Source organism: Colletotrichum godetiae (assembly GCF_030913485.1).
Source record: "Colletotrichum godetiae strain CBS 193.32 chromosome Unknown BDP55scaffold_13, whole genome shotgun sequence".
Taxonomy (NCBI): domain Eukaryota; kingdom Fungi; phylum Ascomycota; class Sordariomycetes; order Glomerellales; family Glomerellaceae; genus Colletotrichum; species Colletotrichum godetiae.
The window spans coordinates 684,226-703,049 of NW_026851261.1; the positions used below are offsets into that span (position 1 = coordinate 684,226).

The following is an 18,824-nucleotide window of genomic DNA, read 5'->3' on the forward strand; positions in this document are numbered from 1 at the left end:
CATAAATCTAATTGATCTGCCGTTCGATTCTCCGCCTCGATCATTTCTTGTGTCTGCCAATTGTTCGAGTTTCGCCTAGACTCAATTCTCCCAATTCCAATTGAAACCACCAGAGAAACCGCTCCGCCCAACATGCCCTCCCGCGCCGACATCACCTACTTCGGCGCCGGCCCCGCCCTGCTGCCCACCGACGTCCTCGAGACGGCTTCGCAAGCCCTCCTCGACTTCAACGGCACCGGTCTGGGCATCGCAGAGCATTCCCACCGCAGCGAGATCGCCACCAAGATCATCGAGGAGGCCAAGGCCGACCTGGCCACCTACCTCGACATCCCCTCAGACTACGAAGTCCTTTTCATGCAGGCCGGCGGCAGCGGCGAGTTCTCCGCTACCGTCTACAACTTTGTCGGCGCCTGGATCGCCCGCCAGCGCGACGCCGTGCTAGCCAAGCTCGGCGCCACCGATGAGAACGACGAAAAGGTCGTCGCCGAGCTTCGCAAGATTGTCGACGAGAAGCTCAAGCTCGACTACCTCGTCACCGGAGGCTGGAGTCAAAAGGCCAGCGCCGAGGCCGCGAGGCTGCTCGGCCCGGAATTCGTCAACGTCGCCGCCGACGCCCGTAAGATCAACGACGGCAAGTTTGGCAAGATCCCCGACCAGAAGGACTGGAAGCTCAGCAAGGACGCTGCCATGGTCTACTACTGCGACAACGAGACGGTCGACGGCGTCGAGTTCAACGGCTTCCCTGGTGCGCTGGCGCCCAAGGAGAACGGCGAGGGCCCCATTGTCGTGGCGGACATGTCGTCCAACATCCTCTCAAGGCGCATCCCCGTCAAGAACTTCAGCGCCATCTTCTTCGGCGCCCAGAAGAACCTCGGCTCGACCGGTATCACTGTCGTTGTCATCAAGAAGAGCCTTCTTGCCGCACAGCCCTCACCTGCGCTGATGCGCAAGCTCGGTCTCCCTATTGCCCCCATCGTTCTCTCATATGAGACCATTGCCAAGAACAACAGCTTGTATAACACATTGAGCATCTTTGAGTGAGTCATCCCCCCACGGCCGCTCACATTTCTATTATTTCGCTCTACTGACCATAGAATCGCAGCGTCTACATCGCCGGCCAAGTTCTCAAGAAACTTCTCCGCACCTTCGAAAACAAGGTTGACGGCCAGGAGGCCATCGCTGATGAGAAGGCCTCTCTTATCTACTCCGCCCTCGAGGCCCACTCCCACATCTACCGCATCGTCCCCGACAAGAGCGTCCGCTCGCGCATGAACATCTGCTTCCGTGTCACCAAGAACGGTGACACTGACGCCACGGAGAAGGCCTTCCTCAAGGAGTCCACCGCTCAGGGCCTCACCGGCCTTAAGGGCCACCGCAGCGTCGGCGGTATCCGTGCCAGCAACTACAACTCTATTTCTCTTGAGGGTGCTCAGAAGCTGGCCAAGTTCATCGAGTCTTTCGCCAAGGCTTAGTTGAGGGCTGTTCTGTGTGAGACTTTCTTTCAACACCGTCAATATAATGATACCATGTAAGAATATACATGAACCAAAAAAAAAGGGAGGAAACGGTACTGGGAAATGAAAATAAAGCATATAGGGAATATTTAGGGAGCCATGATTTAATTCAACATTGTTCTGCCAGGGTATGATGGCTTCACATTACACACGGTTTTCCCTCGGTGATATAATTGTGAGAGGCGGGAAGGCAAGCGTTACCTTGATGGGCAGTTGTGTGTGAATGGTTGAATGAATTCTAATTCCGCATATCGCCGCATTAGGTTGATGCTGCATCCAATAACACCATCCTAAAATGGTAGGTGGTCTGTACTACTCAATGTTATCTTATGGAAATGCTTATTTACAGTATTCAGGTCATCCAACTGAAGCTATAGCGAGTGTATAGTCTTTCACAGAAGACTCACGAAAGGCATCTCGCCAAGAGCTGAATAACATCAGAAAGCCTCGAGGTTAGGCGGCTAGCCCGGATAGCAAGACTACCGGATTGAATCCTATGCTATTAGATATCTATTACATTCCAGTACATCCAAATTCATCACTCTCTCACAAGTTAAAACTTCAAGGTGAAATAACCCTACTGCAATTAGGTAGTTGAGAAAGGGGAATGAGTCTTGTACATCGGCCCGGCGCGCCATCAGTGGCCCGTGCATACTGTCGGCAATATGTCCACCTCACGGCTCTTTGCCAACTCTTCCTTTACAAACTTATCTTTTGGCTTATACAAGAGCCGTATTCGGCCACCGGAATGACTCCGGTATCTTCATCCCGTAGGATCCGTCGCCGAAGAGTCGCCGACGAAGATCGGAAGCGGGCGTCCCGAGCCTGTACCCGTTGCAAGGCCCGCAAGAGCAAATGCATTGAGACGGCGTCGGGTATATGCCAACGATGTCTCCAGGGCTCACATACTTGTAGCTTTGTCACACAGCGATCTAGTACATCACCAGGAGTGTTACAGTCACCTACAAGAGACCTTGACGAATCATCCGCGGGCCTGGGTCCCAGCTCGAGCCCCGGCCCCCTTGCCGATGTCCCGGACAACATACAGACATCACGCCGGAATCTCTGCTCCGATAGTGACGCCCCTGAGAATTTCATGTGGCCACGCTTCCTGTCCAGACTGAGAACTGCATTCTATCTCGAGCCAAATTCATCACCCGCCGAGAGAGAGATTGCTGGACTTGAAGCTCGCTCGTCGCGAGCCACCGCCTCTCACCAGTCTGCGGAAGCCCTTCGCCTGCAAGCAGCCACCGAAAGCCTCCCGCCGAGGGCGGTGGCTATTTTCCTGAGCAAACTTTCTATCCAACATGGAACCGACTGTTTTTTCTACTTTGATCAGCCTTCTTTCTTGGCCGAGGTGGAAGAGTTCTACAACGACTTGAGCTCACCTCTCCGACGGGATCCCAGCTTCCTCTGCCTTTTGCTGTCAGTTCTTGCCCTTGGAGCTCATTGGAGTCCGCGAGCCCGCCCATCCGCTCTATCAAGGTCTCTTCCAGCTCCTCCGGATGATCCTGGACGGGTGTTTTGCGGCCATGCCCGGATCTTGATGGCGGACACCATGGACATAGTGAGTATGTACTCGGTCAAAGCGGCCTTCGTCCTCGGGATCTACCTCATGCCATCGAGTGCAGTAGGGGCCTCGTACCTGTACATGGGTCTCGCCTTGAGGAAAGCTCTTGCTCTTGGGCTGCATCATGAATCAGAAGAACCAGACATTGACAGCCATGAGAGGGAAATGAGACGAAGATTATGGTGGGCTATCTATTCTCTCGAAAGGTCAGTTGTCTCGCTAGCACACAATTCTCATCACGGGACTAAGCTAACGTTCTTTTGGTAGAACCCTAACAATCAAGCTTAACCGACCGAGATCGATATCTCAAGATGTCATCACAGCTCATCTGCCTCAGCGCCGAGCAACTGATGCATTGCAAAGCTTCGATAACTTGGACCACCAAGTAGCCAACGCGCGATTTGTAAAGATAATTGACACTCTCATTGAGCCGGCGTGAGTTTTAGTTTTGCCCATTGTCGGTTCTTCTCGCTGACTCGATATGGTTTAGTACGTGGTCAAGCAATTCGCAACCTCCTTTGCAAGACTTTGAAGTTTCACTAAAAGCCTGGAAGCGATCTCTGCCTCCTCTCCTACGTCTACCAAACGTGGAGCCTCGCTCTCCATACTACCGCGCCGTGTTTCACCTCTATCTGAACTACTATTTCGCCTGGATTGCTATAGGCAAAACGTCTGTAGTGTCGAAGATTCGGAGTCATTTACGGTCAGCTGCATCAAGTATACCGGAGCCTCAGTCAACCGAAGATGATGATGTAACCCGGCAATTTAGATCATGTGGCATCGCGGCAAAGAAGATGTTGAACATACTCGAAGACGCTAGCAACTCTGGAAACATGGCCCCAAGCTCCTTTACGGACTTTCAGGGTTGTAGCATCGCCACAATCATTGTGGTTCTGACCGGCATTCTGGAGCGAGACTCGGCGTACGAAGCACGAATCGCCTTTGGTCTGCGCTGTCTTCGTAGGATGGCTGACTTACACATGGCTGGTCGAATGGCAGTTCGCTTTATGGAAGCACTCATATCCATCGCCGAGGAGGCGCGAGCCAAGGTCAGGCCCTTTGGCCCGGCACAATTCGACGCGAGTGTCAATCAAGAGGCATCTGAATACCTTCTCTGGACAGACTGGCTGAACAGGACTGCGGAGACATCTGGAACGGAGAGAAATCGATCTAATACAGCCAGGCAATCGTCTCGTGCTCATTCAGAGACTGCACAGACTGTTGGAGACGCAAATGACCCATCGCCAATGTGGAAGGAAGCTGCTGCATTGCTCCAGCTTCGGAACCCATCTACACCCAACCGAACACTTGCGGTCGAAGATACTGCTCTGTCAACCTCTGCGGCTGGGCCACCAGAAGAGTCACCATTCGATCTGGGTCTGGATACTGATTTCCCTCCCACCACTTTCGCCGAGAACCACATGCAATTGATGGGTCTCACTGGTATGGACATGCTGGATTTTACATTTGACATTTAAGTAAGGTGTACAACGACAGCCCCATCAGCAGCCAAGGGAAAGATCTAGCCAGGATCTACGAGTGAGTAGCACAGACGCCACGATAGACGATATCAAGCCTCGTTCGAAGGATACAAGACAGTATCTGCGCCAACAAGGTCCTCCTTCATACTTCTCATGCTAGTAAAGCGCGTCAAAAGATTAATACTGGTAGCTTTGTCATTGGTACCGCTCGCACGACCGCCTCCAAACGGCTGGTGCCCGACAACAGCGCCGATGCTCTTGCTGTTGACATAGAAATTCCCAGCCGCGTGGCGCAACCCCTTTTCCGCCGTCTCGATGGCGCTTCGGTTGCGAGCAAAGACGGCGCCCGTTAATCCGTACTGCGTCGTGGAGTCGATGACGGGGAGCATCTCCTCGTACTTTGCGTCGGGGTAGACATGGACGGCGAGGATCGGGCCAAAGAGTTCGTTCTTCATGAGTTTGTGCTGGGGGTCGTTGGTCTGGAAGATGGTTGGTGAGACGAACCAGCCCTGGCTGTTGTCCGTATGACCACCGGCTAGCAACTCGATCGCAGTGTCTAGTTTGGCCTCCTCAATTACGTCGCGGAGTTTTTTCCACGAACGCTCGTGGATGACGGGTCCGATGAAGTTGTCGACCTGTTCAGGGGAACCAACTTTGAGGCCCTTTGTTTCCCGCAAGAGCATCTCCTTGAACTCTGGCCAGATGGACTCCGCGACATAAAGTCGCGACGTTGCAGAGCACTTTTGCCCCTGATATTCAAAAGCACCCCGGACAGTGTTCACCACCGCATTCCTTACATCGGCGCTGCGGTGCACCAGGTGGAAGTTCTTGCCGCCCGTCTCGCCGATCAAGCGCGGGTAGCTCTCATATCTTCCCGAGGTGACGCCGTCCCCGATCTTGCCGTACAGCTGGCGGAAGACGTCCGTAGATCCGGTGAAGTGGAGCGCTGCGAATTGGGGGTGGTCGAGGACGGCCGAGGTGATTGCTTCGGGCTCGCCGGGGAGGAACTGGATCACGTTGGCGGGCAGGCCGGCCTCTTCAAAGATCTTTTGGAGGAGGTAGCTCGAGTAGAGGGCGTAGTGGGAGGGTTTCCAGAGGACGACGTTGCCCATGATGGCGGGAGCGACGGTCAGGTTGGCGCCGATGGCGGTGAAGTTGAAGGGGCTGATTGCGTAGACGAAGCCCTCTAGCGGTCGATATTCTGTTTGGCTGGACAATGCCGTTAGTTCGTGCACGAGTTATCAAGCTTTCTCTCTTAGAAGCTCTGATTGAGAAGGAGAAACTTACTTCATGATGCCAGCGTCAGTCAATGTGTTCTGCTGGTTATACAGCTGAGCTGCATAATGAACATTGAAACTGCCATGGCCCGTCTACAGTAAGCGAAGCTTTCTTGAATGCTTAATACTCGATGCCTCTTTCTCGAGCGTACCGTAAAAAGTCGCAGCTCTCAGCCGCTGAGTCAATCTCCGCCTGCCAAATATTCTTCCCTTGCCCAAGCATCGTCGCAGCCATGATATCGTATCGGTACTTCCCTGCGATAAGCTCCGCCGCTCTGAGAAACACCGCAGCTCTGTCCTTAAAAGACGTATTCTCCCACGCGAGCTTGGCTTCTAGTGCCCTATCAATGGCCACGGATACGTGTTCGGGAGTTGTCTGGGCGTATTCGGCCAAGGCGACGGAGTGATCGCTGGGCAGGTATTGTTTGGCTAACAAGGACTTTGCATTTGTCTTTGGGGGTCATAGAACGTGTTAGCTCATGAGCAGAAAGCAGCAGAGGTACCTAGGTAGTACGAGTTAGGGGTGAAGATGCCACTTACGATTTCAGGTGCCAAGGAGGGGACTCGGATGGGAAGGCTGCTCTTTAGCCGGGAAATCGCGTCTTGGAGCTTTCGACGCTCGGCTGAGCCCTTGCTGTATGACGGCTTAGGGTTGTCGTGTTAGCTGCTGTCAACATGGCGTGGTTGCGTTTCACTGTGGAAAACTTACATTGGGCTCGTTGCGAACCGGAGGTGCCTTGAAAGTGCCAAACCCCCTGTTTCTCCTCTCGAGAGGCCGAGAGTTGGCTCTAAAGAGAATGGGTGACACTGTAAGTCGGTCTGCCTTTGGAAAAGGGGTCGAGAGACCGCGTACTAAAGAGACAGACATCGTAAGATGCCAGTAGCTTTCAGCTGGTTGAGGGAAAGAACTAAGGTTCGAATAAGATCAATGAGGAATTGCCCCCGAGAACTACATTTATATGTCTTGGGGGCTGCAATCCAGAGCTCCGGCATCGCGATGCCGTTGCCGATACTCGTGTCACATTGCCGTTGAGGTCGGCAATTTGGCCAAGCGTCAGTGCCGGCAGCCGGTCCGTTGACCGGAACGACACCCCACCGCTTCTTCTTATCTGGATGCATGCTACCAGCGGGGGAGTTCCATGCCCAAATGTATTTGCCCAATGTTGGTTCGCAATTTACTTCTAGCGTGAGTCTCTTTTTGTTTGAATTATCAAATCGATTGGGGTTTTCTAGTCTGGTCTCTTCATCAGGACCTTCAGTTACTGGCATGGGTACCACGGCCTTGGATTCCGTCAAGGACATAACCTCGGGAGCCGCAGGAGGTGTAGCACAGGTTTTGATAGGTATGCAACTCATCATTATGAGTCTTGTATGTTGTGATGAGAAAGAAATTGGCTAACACTACCCTACGCAGGCCAACCTTTTGGTAAGCCTGACGCTCTCCATTCCCCCAGTTTACGAAACAAAGCCTTTTTCAAACAACACAAGGCCGTGGAACAAATTAAATTACTTACCCAAGAATCGCAGACCTCGTAAAAGTGCGCCTTCAGACCCAAGGCGGAGGAAGTAATGCTCTAGGTCTAGTCCGTAGCATTTGGGCCAAAGAAGGGCCCTTGGCCTTTTACAAGGTCAGCTTTGACAGCTTCTAGTCCAGGAAATCGGAAGTTGACACTCACTACTATTCAGGGTACTCTTGCTCCGTTACTAGGTGTTGGCGCTTGTGTAAGTAATAAGCCCCATCTGAGAAACGAACCTTAGTCTGAACGTGTCCACCTTCGAATAGGTCAGTATTCAATTCGGCGCTTTCCAATTCTTCCGCCGCCGACTCGAAGAGTTTCGCGGGATAAGTCCTGCCGACTCGAAAGCAAGTAGCAAATCACTCTCCCTATCTGATTTCTACCTCATCGGAGGAGCCGCCGGCCTGACCAACAGCATCATCTCCGGACCGATCGAACACGTCCGCATCAGGCTCCAGACACAACCCAGCGGCGCTGCGCGCCTGTACTCTGGCCCCTGGGACTGCGTGCGCAAGATCGCCCAGCACTCCGGCATCAAGGGCCTGTACCGCGGGCAGAACGTCACACTTCTCAGGGAGTTCCACGGGTACGGCATCTGGTTTGCCGCGTATGAGGGGTTCCTGAGCATGGCGATGGCGCGGGAAGGCATCGAGTATAGACAAGATCTAGCTAGCTGGAAGATTGCGGTTTGTGGAGGCCTTGCGGGCGAGGCGCTGTGGCTTGGGAGTCACCCGCTTGACGTGATTAAGAGTAAAATGCAGAGTGATGGGTTTGGAGGAGAGCAGAAGTACTTGACTATGAGAGACGCTTTCCGTCAGACTTGGAGAGAAGGTCGGTTTCGAGGACTGTTTCGAGGACTTGTTCCGGCGCTGTTGAGGGCGATGCCCGTTTCTGCTGGGACTTTCGCAACGTAAGTGTTCTCACTCGGCTTCGTCGTTTTGAAATGGGTGTTATTATACACTATTGGGCAATGGCTAACACTCACTTGCAGGGCCGAACTTGTAAGGGGGGCTCTCGGTTGAGACTTCCCAACCTAGACATGATCCATGAGACGAAGAAACATCAAGTTCACAGATAATAGATTGCGACTTTTGTAATTTTTGGGTGATGGAAATCCTCAAAGGCTCTAAACACTGACGATTGTGCCAAAATTCCCGTACTAATCCGCTAACTTGTGAGACATTTTGTGTATACCCATATCTCATCTAACATGTGCTGTTCGACTTTGAACCATCTTCCCATGACGTCTCGATCCCCAGAAGTTAATTATCTCCTCGACTTAATCCACATGCGATTATCATCATAGAATGCACCCCACTTGCTGAGAGCTGTGTTCGACGAGAATACCGTCTGATCAAAATGGAAAGCGCTGCTGGCAACACAGTGCCCGAAATCGGCTACGGTGCACATTATGGTAAGACCTCACCCGACGAAGTCAAGAGGGGTTGGCGCATCTAGATGCAAGATAACGTAGTTGTTCAAATACACTTCATCTGCCATCTCTCCAGTGAAACTTCGAGTGGTTGACACAATACCATATCGAATCCGAAGAGCGAGCAATGTCTCCTTCGTATCCTAACAGCCAGCGACTCTTAGCCCTGCTGAGCCAACGAGTTTCAGTTCATCCCGCCCACAATGCATCTCTTACACGCCCACAGTATCGATACATGTCGACTGCCTCAAAGACGCCGCAAGCTCTGCCGCCACATTCCAAGTTACCCCTGAAGATTCTGTTACGGTCTCTGTTGGTGGCGACCATTTCTTGCCATCAGATCTTACTGGGCCCGTCTCTGGCCATTTTGAAATTCCTCAACGGCTCACACCGAAGCTGGATCTTTGGCGTGCAGAGAAACCCCCTACTGCACACTATACTAAAGAAGACCATGTACAACCACTTCTGCGCCGGCGAGAACCGACACGAGGTGGCGTCGACAATTGCCGAGATCAAGCGGATGGGTTTTCGGGGAGCCATCCTTACTTATGCTCGCGAAATTGTGGTCGACAACACGACAGAAGAGGAGAGCGGCCGGGGACTGAGGGCGGAAGATTCCGTTTCAGAAGCTGGATTCGATGCTGGGATCGACGCCTGGCGCGAGGGTGTCTTGGAAACGGCGGATATGCTCAGTGAAGGAGACGTCTTGGCCCTAAAGTTGGCGTCCCCGATACATCAACGTCAAATCCATTGTTTGCTAACTTGCTCCTCAGACTGACTGGTGCCGGTGCCGCCGTCTCAGAGGCGCTCACTTCGAGAAAGCCACTCCCGGCGCAGATGGAGTCAGCCCTCTCAGACGTTTGCTCTCGCGCAGTGGAACGCGGAGCACGCATTTTCATGGACGCTGAGCAAATATCAGTACAGCCTGGAATTGATACAGTAGCAATGGAACTCATGCGCTGCTTCAACACAACTGGAAGACGGGCCGTCGTCTTCAACACCTACCAAGCCTATCTGAAGAGCACGCCGGACACCCTGGCCCAGCACATGGCGCTAGCTCACAAAGACGAATTCGTCCTCGGCATCAAACTGGTCCGCGGAGCCTATATCAGCTCGGAGCCGCGACATCTGATCAACGATACCAAGGAAGCTACAGATGACTCTTATGACTCTATTGCACGAGGGCTATTATCACAAGTATATGGAGACTTTGGCATGCCGGTTGGGAAGTCTTTCCCGAGAGCCGAGTTATTCCTTGCAACGCACAACAAGAACAGTGTGTTGAAGGCCAACGCGCTGCAGCAAACTCGTGCCAAGGAAGGGAGGCCCTTGATCAAGATCCAGTATGGGCAACTTCTAGGCATGGCCGATGAAGTCAGCTTCAGTCTGCTCCAGCTCGCAGACCAGGGCCCCAACGCAAAGGACTCAGGAAGTGGTGCCCCTATAGAGGTCTACAAGTGCTTAAGCTGGGGCTCTCTTGGTGATTGCACGTCGTATCTCTTGCGGCGAGCGGTAGAGAACCGGGATGCTGTATCCCGCACAAAGTCGGAGTTTATTGCGTTGAAGAGAGAATTGTGGAGGAGACTTACGAGTTCTAATTGATCATAGTAGAGATGATAGAAATAAAAATCGCCATGTCATACTCCTGTTGTAAGGTAAACGAGGACCAACAAATTCCTTACTCTCTCCTATCATTTTTATGTCTTGCGTTACAACCGACCACAATGATATGTATTGATAGGCCGTGCTGTATAATTTCTGATCGACTAATAACCACAATGGCATGCCCGTGCACCACCGTCATGATATCGCATTGGCTCTCGATCGGGAGGATTCTCACTGCGCTGGCTTGGAAGAACGAAAAAGGTACTCACGATCAGATCAGTCAACGCGCGCCTCAGCCATGGTTCAAAACAACAAGTTGAACTGACGGAGCAGAAAGGAAGGCTTTGTAAATAAAGTAGTGGTCAGTGCTTCGACCAGGGATCTCATCCCCGGGTCTCTAGAGCTCTCATTACCCGTACTTTATCCGAGAGAATGACAGAATGGAACCGAAGCTCCCTCCAAACGAGGGGCTGAGGTACCTCTATTCACAGCCTGGAGGAGGTACCTCACCTGCCACCAAGCCCCACCATCCCAACTCCCAAAGCCACCGCGCAAGCTACAAAACGACATCGTCACACCTCACCAGAGCCCTCACATCCCACCATACCTCTTACCCCCGACCACCCCACCCCTTCTGAAAGTCTACACCTAGACAACACTTCCGACAGACTCCCCCAAAATGGCAGCCAAAGGAGACAAGATTGAAAAGATCATTACGCGGCTCCAAGCCCGCATCGGCGAAGGCCAGTTCTACGAGGCCCAGCAACAGACCCGCGTCGTCGCCGCCCGCTACATCAAGGCCGCGAACTGGCCCGCCGCCACCGATATCCTCTACAATGTCGCACAGTCCCTCCTAAAGGCCGAACAGGGCGGCAGCGGTGGCGATTTGGCCGTCATGCTTGTCGACGTCTTCAAGCAGGCCGAGCTCAAACCCGACGCCGCCAACAAGGGCAAACTGCTCACCCTCCTGCGCTTGTTTACTGCCCAGGAGCCGACGAGGAAGAAGTTTATCGGGGAGATTATTGCGTGAGTAAAAGGCATATGTTCTTTTTGTGTGCGCAATGTGCAGCGGAGGCAAAGCCGATCAGTCGTTTCTAACTACGGGCAATTCCCTCTGCTACAGATGGTCATCAAAGTTCGGCGAGTATCCCGCCGGCGACACCGACTTCCACCACGTCGCCGGATCCCTCTACGCCGAAGAACACGACGCCTACGAGGCGGAACGACACCTGGTGCTAGGAACAAAGGACTCGGCCGAAGTGCTCGCAAAGATGGAATACGTCTGGTACAAGGAGGACGACTCGCACACGGCGCCCCTCTACGCCGCCCGCGCCATCTTCCCCTATCTCCTCGTCGGCAATGTCCGCGCCGCAAACACCTGCTACCGCCTCTTCGCCTCCTCCCTCAGCGACGACAACAAGGGCCTCGGCGTCCAGGACGTCAGCAGCAACAGCGCCGACCTGCGCATCTTCCCCGGCCTGCCCCTCCTCAATTTCCTCGGCCTGCTTCTGCTGGCGATTCAGCGCGGCGCCCCGGACGCCTACAAGCAGCTCCTGGCAAAGTACTCGTCCAACATTTCCGAGGTCAGCGCGTGGAGCGAGGCGCTCGAGATCATTGCCGAAATGTACTTTGGCATCTCGCGCCCGAGGCAGAGCAATCCGCTCATGGACATGATGGGCAGCCTGTTTGGTGGTGCCGGTGGTGGTGGCGCCCCTCAGCAGAGACGCCCGGCGACGAGACGGGTGGAAGCCCCCGCGGCTGAGGGCTTGGATTAGATGATGTTGTTTTCCGTCGATTCGGCGCAGATGCCCGTCGTGCGTAAGAGCACGCTCGTAATGAACCAGACGTTGAAGAATATGTGTCAATAATGGTTGTGGAGGCAACAACCGGGATATCCAGTTGGAAATTGGCGAGGCATCGTGTTCAGAAGCCACGGGGCAACTCCGGTTCAGCTTCGTACATCCAATTGTCGTCAGCAAGAGCCGCGACCTTGGCTCGTAAACTGGCTTTGACGGCTTCGAGAAGCTCTACATCACACAGGAGCGGATCAGAATACCCCCTTTCCCTCCAGTGAAGAGCTGGACACAGAACTGTCTCGGGCAGGGGAGGACTTACCTTCAGGCTGTTCACGGACGGCGGTATGGTTGACCTGATGCTGCTTCACCGCCTCCGCGAGCCGCTGCCGCTCTTCTATAAAAAGCATAGTTAGCATTACACATAACAAACAATACCCCTTTCAATGAAATCAGGAAACCAAAAGAAAAATGAACATGAACGAGAAACAATGAAGAAAAAAAAAACCTACTCTTGCTCTCCTCCCGATCATCCATGGCAGCAGCCTCATCAGCCTCGTCAAACACCAGCGTCGGCAGCTCTCCAAGCTCAATCTCGCCGTGCTCGTCGCGCATCACAATCTCCACGGGCCCCATTGCCGACGGCGGCCCGCCGTCAGAGAGAACGTCGACGTCGAGGCGGAGTGTCTCGCCCGCGTGACCATTACCAGCTGTCGAAGAACCGCCGACGCCGTTGCCGGGTCCTCCTCCCCCAGTCCCCATCGTCGCACCAGCAGAGGCAGATACTGATGCCACGCCGCCCGCGCCGCCAGCTGTCGAAGGCATGGTCTGCCCCGTCGTGGTCGTGGTCGTCCCCGTCGCTCGCCTCGTGAGTCCCTGGAACAGATTGCGCCGGACCGCTCGTCGCGGCGCGCCGGGCGGTGGTACCACCGGTCTCGAAGCTCTGTCTGCCATCTTTTTCTCGTCAAGCCCCCCTCTCGGGCTTTTCTTTGCTTCTGTAACCGTTGTTCAAATGTGCTGTGTTTGGTGTTTCAAAGTCGGCTGATCTCCGTCTTTCTTCTTTTTGATACCTCCCTCTCCCGGTTTGCGGTTGTCAACGGGGGTGGGTAGCGTAGTACTACTGTACGACTCAAATCTCAATGCGTAAAATAAGACAAGGATGTTGGATGTTGATGTCTCCCAAATGGGTTGGATCGCGGATGTGTAGGTACGGGGCGTGAGGTTGCAATGCGCCGTCCACGTTGCAGGCCGCCCCTCTGTTTACATTTGGAGGTCGAGGTCGTCCAGGCACCGCACGCAATAAGGCAGTTATCGATAAGAGACAGTGCAAATAGCTCATGTGGCAGGCAAACACAGTGCCTACCTATTGCTGGAACAACCAACACACCACCGACCTCACTCACTTCATCGCTCACACGATCAAGGATCAAGGCGAATTGGCACAACTAAAATTGAATATCATGTACTTCATTGACAGCATTTTCGCGTAAACTTTTTATGTTACAGAACCATCCTAGCCTGGACATGCATGATTCCCATTATGTATCGTACATTAGAGAAAAAAACTCCCACAGCCGTGACGAAGCCTTCCAACCAATCGATACTCAGGTTTCCCAAATACACAGAGAAGAAGACACAGAAAGCCGGTAGAAAAGAAAACGCCGAGATATGCATAACCCGAACCAAACCCAGTCGTAACCGCTCAAGTCCCTTTTTTTGTTCGACATTGCCCCTTGCAAGTTTCAAATCAAACAAAAGACAAAAAGACGCAATAAATCGCAGAATGCTCATCCCACACATACCCATTCGGCAAAGACGCACCAACGAGCGGTGCGGTCCGCCAATACAAGTCCCCTCCACACCCCCTTCTCGGAACACTTGATGATAGTCTCCCACGTACCACCATCACTAAGATCCTCTTCAGCTCCTCTGCTGCCAACGCTGACTCCCCTGCGTTCCTCTTTCCGCATAAGACGGAGAATCTTGCCACCTGGAGTTTGAATCGCCAACTTTGCTGGCTTCTTTCCACCGGCGGCGGCTGAACTGAGGTTCGAGCCGCTGGCGCTGGAGGCGGTCATGCTCATTGCAGAGCTCGGCCGCATGAACGGGATTGGACTTGCGCCCCCAGGGTTCGATGATGGTGTCATCACCGAACCAGCCGCGCCCGCAGAGCTGGGGTGCTGCCGGATTGCGAAAACAAAAGTGTTGTTCAGAGCCAGGCGTTGGCATTGAGGTTGAACAACGTAGATATCGTGACGTTGCGCATGAGGCGTCGGGTGCCGCGTCACAAACTCATACGGAGGGTTCTCGCCCGTATGAATAATTGGTAGCGCAAATGCCACTGGATGAGGAATGTCCTTGATGCTATGCATCAGACCACGCTTGCCGGCATAGATCTTCAAGACTCCCTGGCCCTCATCACCGGGCAACAGAGCCTTGATGGTGTATCTTTTGGTGCCGTTGAACCACTCCGCTTGCGCCAAAGCTCTCTTCTTCACAACTTCGCCGCTCTCAAACACATCGCCATCGACATCCCTGGTGTAGCCGCGGACTTCGACCTCAGCAGCGATCTCGACATCAGGCGGAGCGTTGAACTTGACATGTACCATCTCTAGATCCTCGATACGAGTTGCCGCCGTGTTATAGTCGACCATCTCCAGTGTGTTCTTGAAAAACGGGGGGCAGGCGCAAGGTAAGTTGAGAAGAACTTCATGGGCCTGTGGCGGGCACATGTGTTGTTGAGTGTGGTGTTCAGGGATATGCGTCCAGCAGAGCTCTGTCGGCCGCGTAAGGAACCACCAAAAGTCGGCAGCGCTGTTGCTAGCGCTCGAGTATAAATGCCGCCTGGGATACGAAGGACTGGCCATGCAGCAATCAATCATCCGCCAGTCATTGTCGACCAGGACCGCATTCCACCAGTGGTTTGCGCGAGGCATGATATTGTGCTCTGGAATTTCACCGGGCGTCTTGAGATACCCGCGGATGACCTCACACTGAATGCCAACGGCAGAGCACATTTCGTACACTGTGACGGCATACTCTTCGGCACTCGCTCGCTTTGACTGCAGGACTCTTCGGGTGTCGACTTGACCTTCAAAGTCCTCTTCCCAAACCAGCTTTTCGGATACCCAGGTGAAGATTGCCCGCAGTCTCTGGACGTCGCTGCGGTATGGGCGACATACGTATGTTGTTGCTAAGCTCTGCGCTGTCGTCGTTGGTGGGAAGCTGGCCACGAACCTCGAATTCTTGTCCACCTGGGTGAGATTTAATGATTGATAGTCGATGGGGTCCTCCACAGGCAGACCGTCCGCTCCTTCATCGCCCTCCATGCCTTCGTACAACTCATCGACTGGGTTCAGTGCTGGGTAATCGAGCATTTGGCAGCGGTCTTTCCGCTCGTTCCTCTCGTTCTTACTCAAAGAGTTGGATCGATTGACGTCTCTGCGGACCTGAACCCAGTCCACTCCGTTCGCAAGACCCATTTCTCTGGCTGCTTCCCTACCGAAGCCAGTGCTACCCATGTTGGTCAAGTTAGAGACGCTAGCACCAGCTTGAGCGGCAACATTGGGCATGGAACGAGCAAAAGGCGACGATCTGGGTGAGTCGGCACCCATGGCAATACTACTGCGCCCGGATGCCACCCCAGTTTTGGCTGTGTCGAGGAGCTTCTTGAAGATGTTCCTCTTTGGGGGTTTCGGGGTGACGAGGCCTCCAAGACCTGCATCCTCATGAAAGCCAGCTTGTGATTTGGGCCGGGATACTTCCGAGGCGTGGCTGCTATGGTATGTGACACCGGTGAATGGGGTTTCCGGGCGCTCGATATCAGCGTCCCGCATGCCCAGGGCACTCTGCGCACGCTTTTGGGTCTTGCGAGCGAAACTGCCGGCGCTCGTTGCGCTAATAGCGCCGGCTGACGACCCACTCATCAAACTCCTGTCGCTGCTTTGCGTCGTCGAACTCTGATTGCCTGAGGAGGCGCTGGTAGAGTTGGTCTTCGTCGTAAACGTCCTGTTCAGGACGTTGCGGCCAATGTCGTAGGCCGACTTGCGCCCGCGAAGCTTCCTCTCCTCCGGTCCACCCATCGAAGACTTGGGTCTCTCGTATAACTGGCCTTTGGGGGGTGGCTTCGGTGCCTCATCCTCAAGGTCAGCCATACTTGCGCTATGTTGATGCATTTTTTTGAGACGACTTTCCATACGTTCGACGTAGTTACTCAGTTGAGGTAGCTGCTCTTTATCCTCCCGATGTCCGTTGTGATAGGACTGGTCTCGTGACGATCCGCCGCTCCAGGTTTCGTACCCTTCGTCCTGTTGTGCTATGCCCATAGATGTCTGTGGTCTTTGGTAAGTGTTCTTTCTCCTAGCGCGGTCATTAACCATGTCAAACGACTCGGGTGACCAGGGATCCAGTGGCGGTTCTGGTGTCGGATCTCGGGGCATCCCGAGGGCGTCCAGCTGCTCGATCACGCCGTCCATTGCTTCCCGCAAAGGCGACGGGGTCATGTGGCTTGCTGACGGCGAAGGTGGAGCTGGTGAGTGATGCCGTTGAGTCTGTATCGGTGACGGCCGATGGGCTTGGTATGAGAGATGCGAACCGTGCCTGTCCAAGGGTGGATGACGGTTATCGTATGAGGCACTCGAGTCTTGACGCACGATATCAAATCGTTTGTCAAACGAGTTACCAGACCCATGTCGACCAGCATGAAAGCGATTGTCATAGGAGCCATGCGAGTCCTGACGCGAGCTATCGTGCCTACTATCGTAGGATATGCTTTGCTTATGTCGCGAAGCCGCTACATGCCGGTGCGGAGGTGGGGCCGGGGGTGGAGGAGAATCCACCTTTTCTCGAGTGGGAGGACGGTAAGGCTTATAACTCACGGAAGGGGCCGGCGATGGACCTCTTGAGGAGCTGAAGTTGTGGGATGGCGGTATGGGAGACGGCCCCCTTTCCGTGTTGTAAGAGTTCTGTCTTGATCCGTGGCCGTGGCTTTGGCTGTGGCTGTGACCATGGCCGTAATCGGGGACGGGTGTCCTTTCTCTTGGAGGTACTGGCGTTCTCTCCCTTGGAACCGGTGTTCTTCCTCTTGGCACAGGTGTTCTTCCTCTCGGCATGTACTGCTGTTGCGCGCCATCGTTGAAGGAATTGCCCCGCGATACGTAACCGGCTGGGGCTGGCGACGTGTATGCTCGCATTCTAGTCGAGGCAGCATCATTGAAAGAGTTCTCTCTCGAAAGGAAGGCTTCCGGGGCCGGTGACCGATCTCTTCTGCTTTGCTCCGCCATTGCACTGTGAATCGACTCTCCAGAATGCCCTCTAGGCCTTGGGTTTGGGTTCGTGCGGTACACCTCGGGCTGTTTCGCAGCGGTATAGTGCGGTGCTTTGGAATAGGCCTCGAAGGGCTTTCGGAAAGTCCTTGACTTTTGAGGTGTGCTTGGGCTCGGTGTGTTCTCTGCTGGAAGAGGGCTGGCTGATCTCGTCGTTGGTCTAAAGTCGGCGGGGAGGACCTCAACGAAATTGGAGGGAAAGACTCCCACAGTCCTTCTGTCGCGCCATAGTCTACCCGTCCACCATGAGCCATCTCCAGCGTTGAGACATTCGATCAAGTCACCTTCGATGAAGCCGAGATCTCGTTTGGACTAGGGAAGTCAAGTCAGTATTTGGAAAGCCAGTCCCCTCAAGGACGCTCGAACAGCTACAACAAACCTCTCCGCCCCAAGAGTAGACTGCTCTGCACCAGCACGGAAACCGTGTCGGTAGAGACTGTGGTGCAGGCACCATATTGAAGAGTTGACAATTGCGCCCGCAATCGAAGGGACTGCTTGTTCGAGTGCGATTATCTGCGTGTTGATAACGAGTGCCTCAGTGGTTGTTTGGCGGAGCCTGGCACTCGGCTCATGCAGTCACAAGTTGATTCGACGCGATTGTGTAAGCTGCAATGAGGTATCGTGACGGCCATGCAAAGGCGTGCGCGCGCAAAGGCTGATGGCAAGGAATGATGACAAGATCGAGCTCCCGCAGCGAAGCGAGAGGCAAGCGAGAAAGGACTCTAGGCTCGTGGGAATTTTTTTGCAAGGCTCTGCGAGTTGTTGTTGAGGAATGCAGGTGAGGCTCGCGTGCACGGCGACAATGACCTTGTTTGAGTGGGTAAAGGTAGTTGGTAAATGCGTCCAGTGAGGTGGGCATGGGAGTTGACGTGTGGGAGATGGTCAATGTTGGCGGAACAAAGTACAAGTGGAAAGTCGATCTGTCGGACACGACTTCCAAGAAGGGGATGCGGTGAATGTCAGCGAAGCCGGGGGTGCGGACCCGGGGCAACCAACAAACAGAGGGGCTCGTTGGCGGGGGGATATCGGGAGTCTCCAGAGGGAGTCCTAAACACTGGCAATTGTAGTGAACGGATACCTACCAATGTGTGCAAGGTACCTGCGATCGGAGGGCAATCCAGGGCCTAGGCTTGGGTACCTACCTAAAGGTAAGTAAGGGCAAGCTTGTAACGGGTTGCGACCTCCTGTGCGGCTGGCGCATCTCCACCGGCGACTAGTGGGGACCCTCTCGGTGCCTCCTTGGCGCGGCGCTAAGCCTGGCATGGCACATCTGAGGCCCCTGGACCTTGGAGAAGTCTTGGAAATCTTCTG

General features: G+C 54.0%; 8 protein-coding genes across 8 annotated transcripts; 5 read left to right on the forward strand and 3 right to left on the reverse strand.

Annotated features, from left to right (window-relative positions):
- Nucleotides 1-132: 132 nt before the first annotated feature.
- BDP55DRAFT_548599 (phosphoserine aminotransferase) lies at nucleotides 133-1,472 on the forward strand (the record flags this gene model as incomplete). The annotated part of the gene is made up of 2 exons (XM_060568854.1): nucleotides 133-1,037; nucleotides 1,103-1,472. 2 exons carry the CDS (start codon nucleotides 133-135, stop codon nucleotides 1,470-1,472), a joined length of 1,275 nt encoding a protein of 424 aa, XP_060431757.1.
- Nucleotides 1,473-2,262: 790 nt separating this feature from the next.
- On the forward strand, nucleotides 2,263-4,562 carry BDP55DRAFT_692601 (fungal-specific transcription factor domain-containing protein; the record flags this gene model as incomplete). Its single annotated transcript, XM_060577138.1, has 4 exons — nucleotides 2,263-2,449; nucleotides 2,486-3,290; nucleotides 3,352-3,519; nucleotides 3,575-4,562. 4 exons carry the CDS (start codon nucleotides 2,263-2,265, stop codon nucleotides 4,560-4,562), a joined length of 2,148 nt encoding a protein of 715 aa, XP_060431758.1.
- Nucleotides 4,563-4,608: 46 nt separating this feature from the next.
- Nucleotides 4,609-6,710, reverse strand: BDP55DRAFT_739680 (delta 1-pyrroline-5-carboxylate dehydrogenase-like protein; the record flags this gene model as incomplete). The annotated part of the gene is made up of 5 exons (XM_060580404.1): nucleotides 4,609-5,774; nucleotides 5,853-5,921; nucleotides 5,995-6,271; nucleotides 6,379-6,487; nucleotides 6,552-6,710. The coding sequence occupies 5 exons, from the start codon at nucleotides 6,708-6,710 to the stop codon at nucleotides 4,655-4,657; spliced, it is 1,734 nt and encodes a 577-aa protein (XP_060431759.1). The 3' UTR covers nucleotides 4,609-4,654.
- A 294-nt stretch (nucleotides 6,711-7,004) lies between these two features.
- Nucleotides 7,005-8,454, forward strand: BDP55DRAFT_702969 (mitochondrial carrier protein). The gene is made up of 6 exons (XM_060577948.1): nucleotides 7,005-7,185; nucleotides 7,257-7,268; nucleotides 7,370-7,470; nucleotides 7,529-7,564; nucleotides 7,626-8,269; nucleotides 8,351-8,454. Exons 1-6 carry the CDS (start codon nucleotides 7,110-7,112, stop codon nucleotides 8,379-8,381), a joined length of 900 nt encoding a protein of 299 aa, XP_060431760.1. The 5' UTR covers nucleotides 7,005-7,109; the 3' UTR covers nucleotides 8,382-8,454.
- A 152-nt stretch (nucleotides 8,455-8,606) lies between these two features.
- Nucleotides 8,607-10,718, forward strand: BDP55DRAFT_658500 (FAD-linked oxidoreductase-like protein). The gene is made up of 2 exons (XM_060574486.1): nucleotides 8,607-9,508; nucleotides 9,565-10,718. Exons 1-2 carry the CDS (start codon nucleotides 8,919-8,921, stop codon nucleotides 10,391-10,393), a joined length of 1,419 nt encoding a protein of 472 aa, XP_060431761.1. The 5' UTR covers nucleotides 8,607-8,918; the 3' UTR covers nucleotides 10,394-10,718.
- Nucleotides 10,719-11,075: 357 nt separating this feature from the next.
- On the forward strand, nucleotides 11,076-12,171 carry BDP55DRAFT_692605 (uncharacterized protein; the record flags this gene model as incomplete). Its single annotated transcript, XM_060577139.1, has 2 exons — nucleotides 11,076-11,422; nucleotides 11,520-12,171. 2 exons carry the CDS (start codon nucleotides 11,076-11,078, stop codon nucleotides 12,169-12,171), a joined length of 999 nt encoding a protein of 332 aa, XP_060431762.1.
- Nucleotides 12,172-12,245: 74 nt separating this feature from the next.
- On the reverse strand, nucleotides 12,246-13,279 carry BDP55DRAFT_76424 (uncharacterized protein). Its single transcript, XM_060580917.1, has 3 exons — nucleotides 12,702-13,279; nucleotides 12,512-12,586; nucleotides 12,246-12,423 (listed from the first exon to the last, which is right to left on the reverse strand). Exons 1-3 carry the CDS (start codon nucleotides 13,141-13,143, stop codon nucleotides 12,320-12,322), a joined length of 621 nt encoding a protein of 206 aa, XP_060431763.1. The 5' UTR covers nucleotides 13,144-13,279; the 3' UTR covers nucleotides 12,246-12,319.
- Nucleotides 13,280-13,577: 298 nt separating this feature from the next.
- On the reverse strand, nucleotides 13,578-18,101 carry BDP55DRAFT_76446 (variant SH3 domain-containing protein). Its single transcript, XM_060580923.1, has 2 exons — nucleotides 17,893-18,101; nucleotides 13,578-17,825 (listed from the first exon to the last, which is right to left on the reverse strand). Exons 1-2 carry the CDS (start codon nucleotides 17,965-17,967, stop codon nucleotides 13,977-13,979), a joined length of 3,924 nt encoding a protein of 1,307 aa, XP_060431764.1. The 5' UTR covers nucleotides 17,968-18,101; the 3' UTR covers nucleotides 13,578-13,976.
- Between the last annotated feature and the right edge of the window lie 723 nt (nucleotides 18,102-18,824).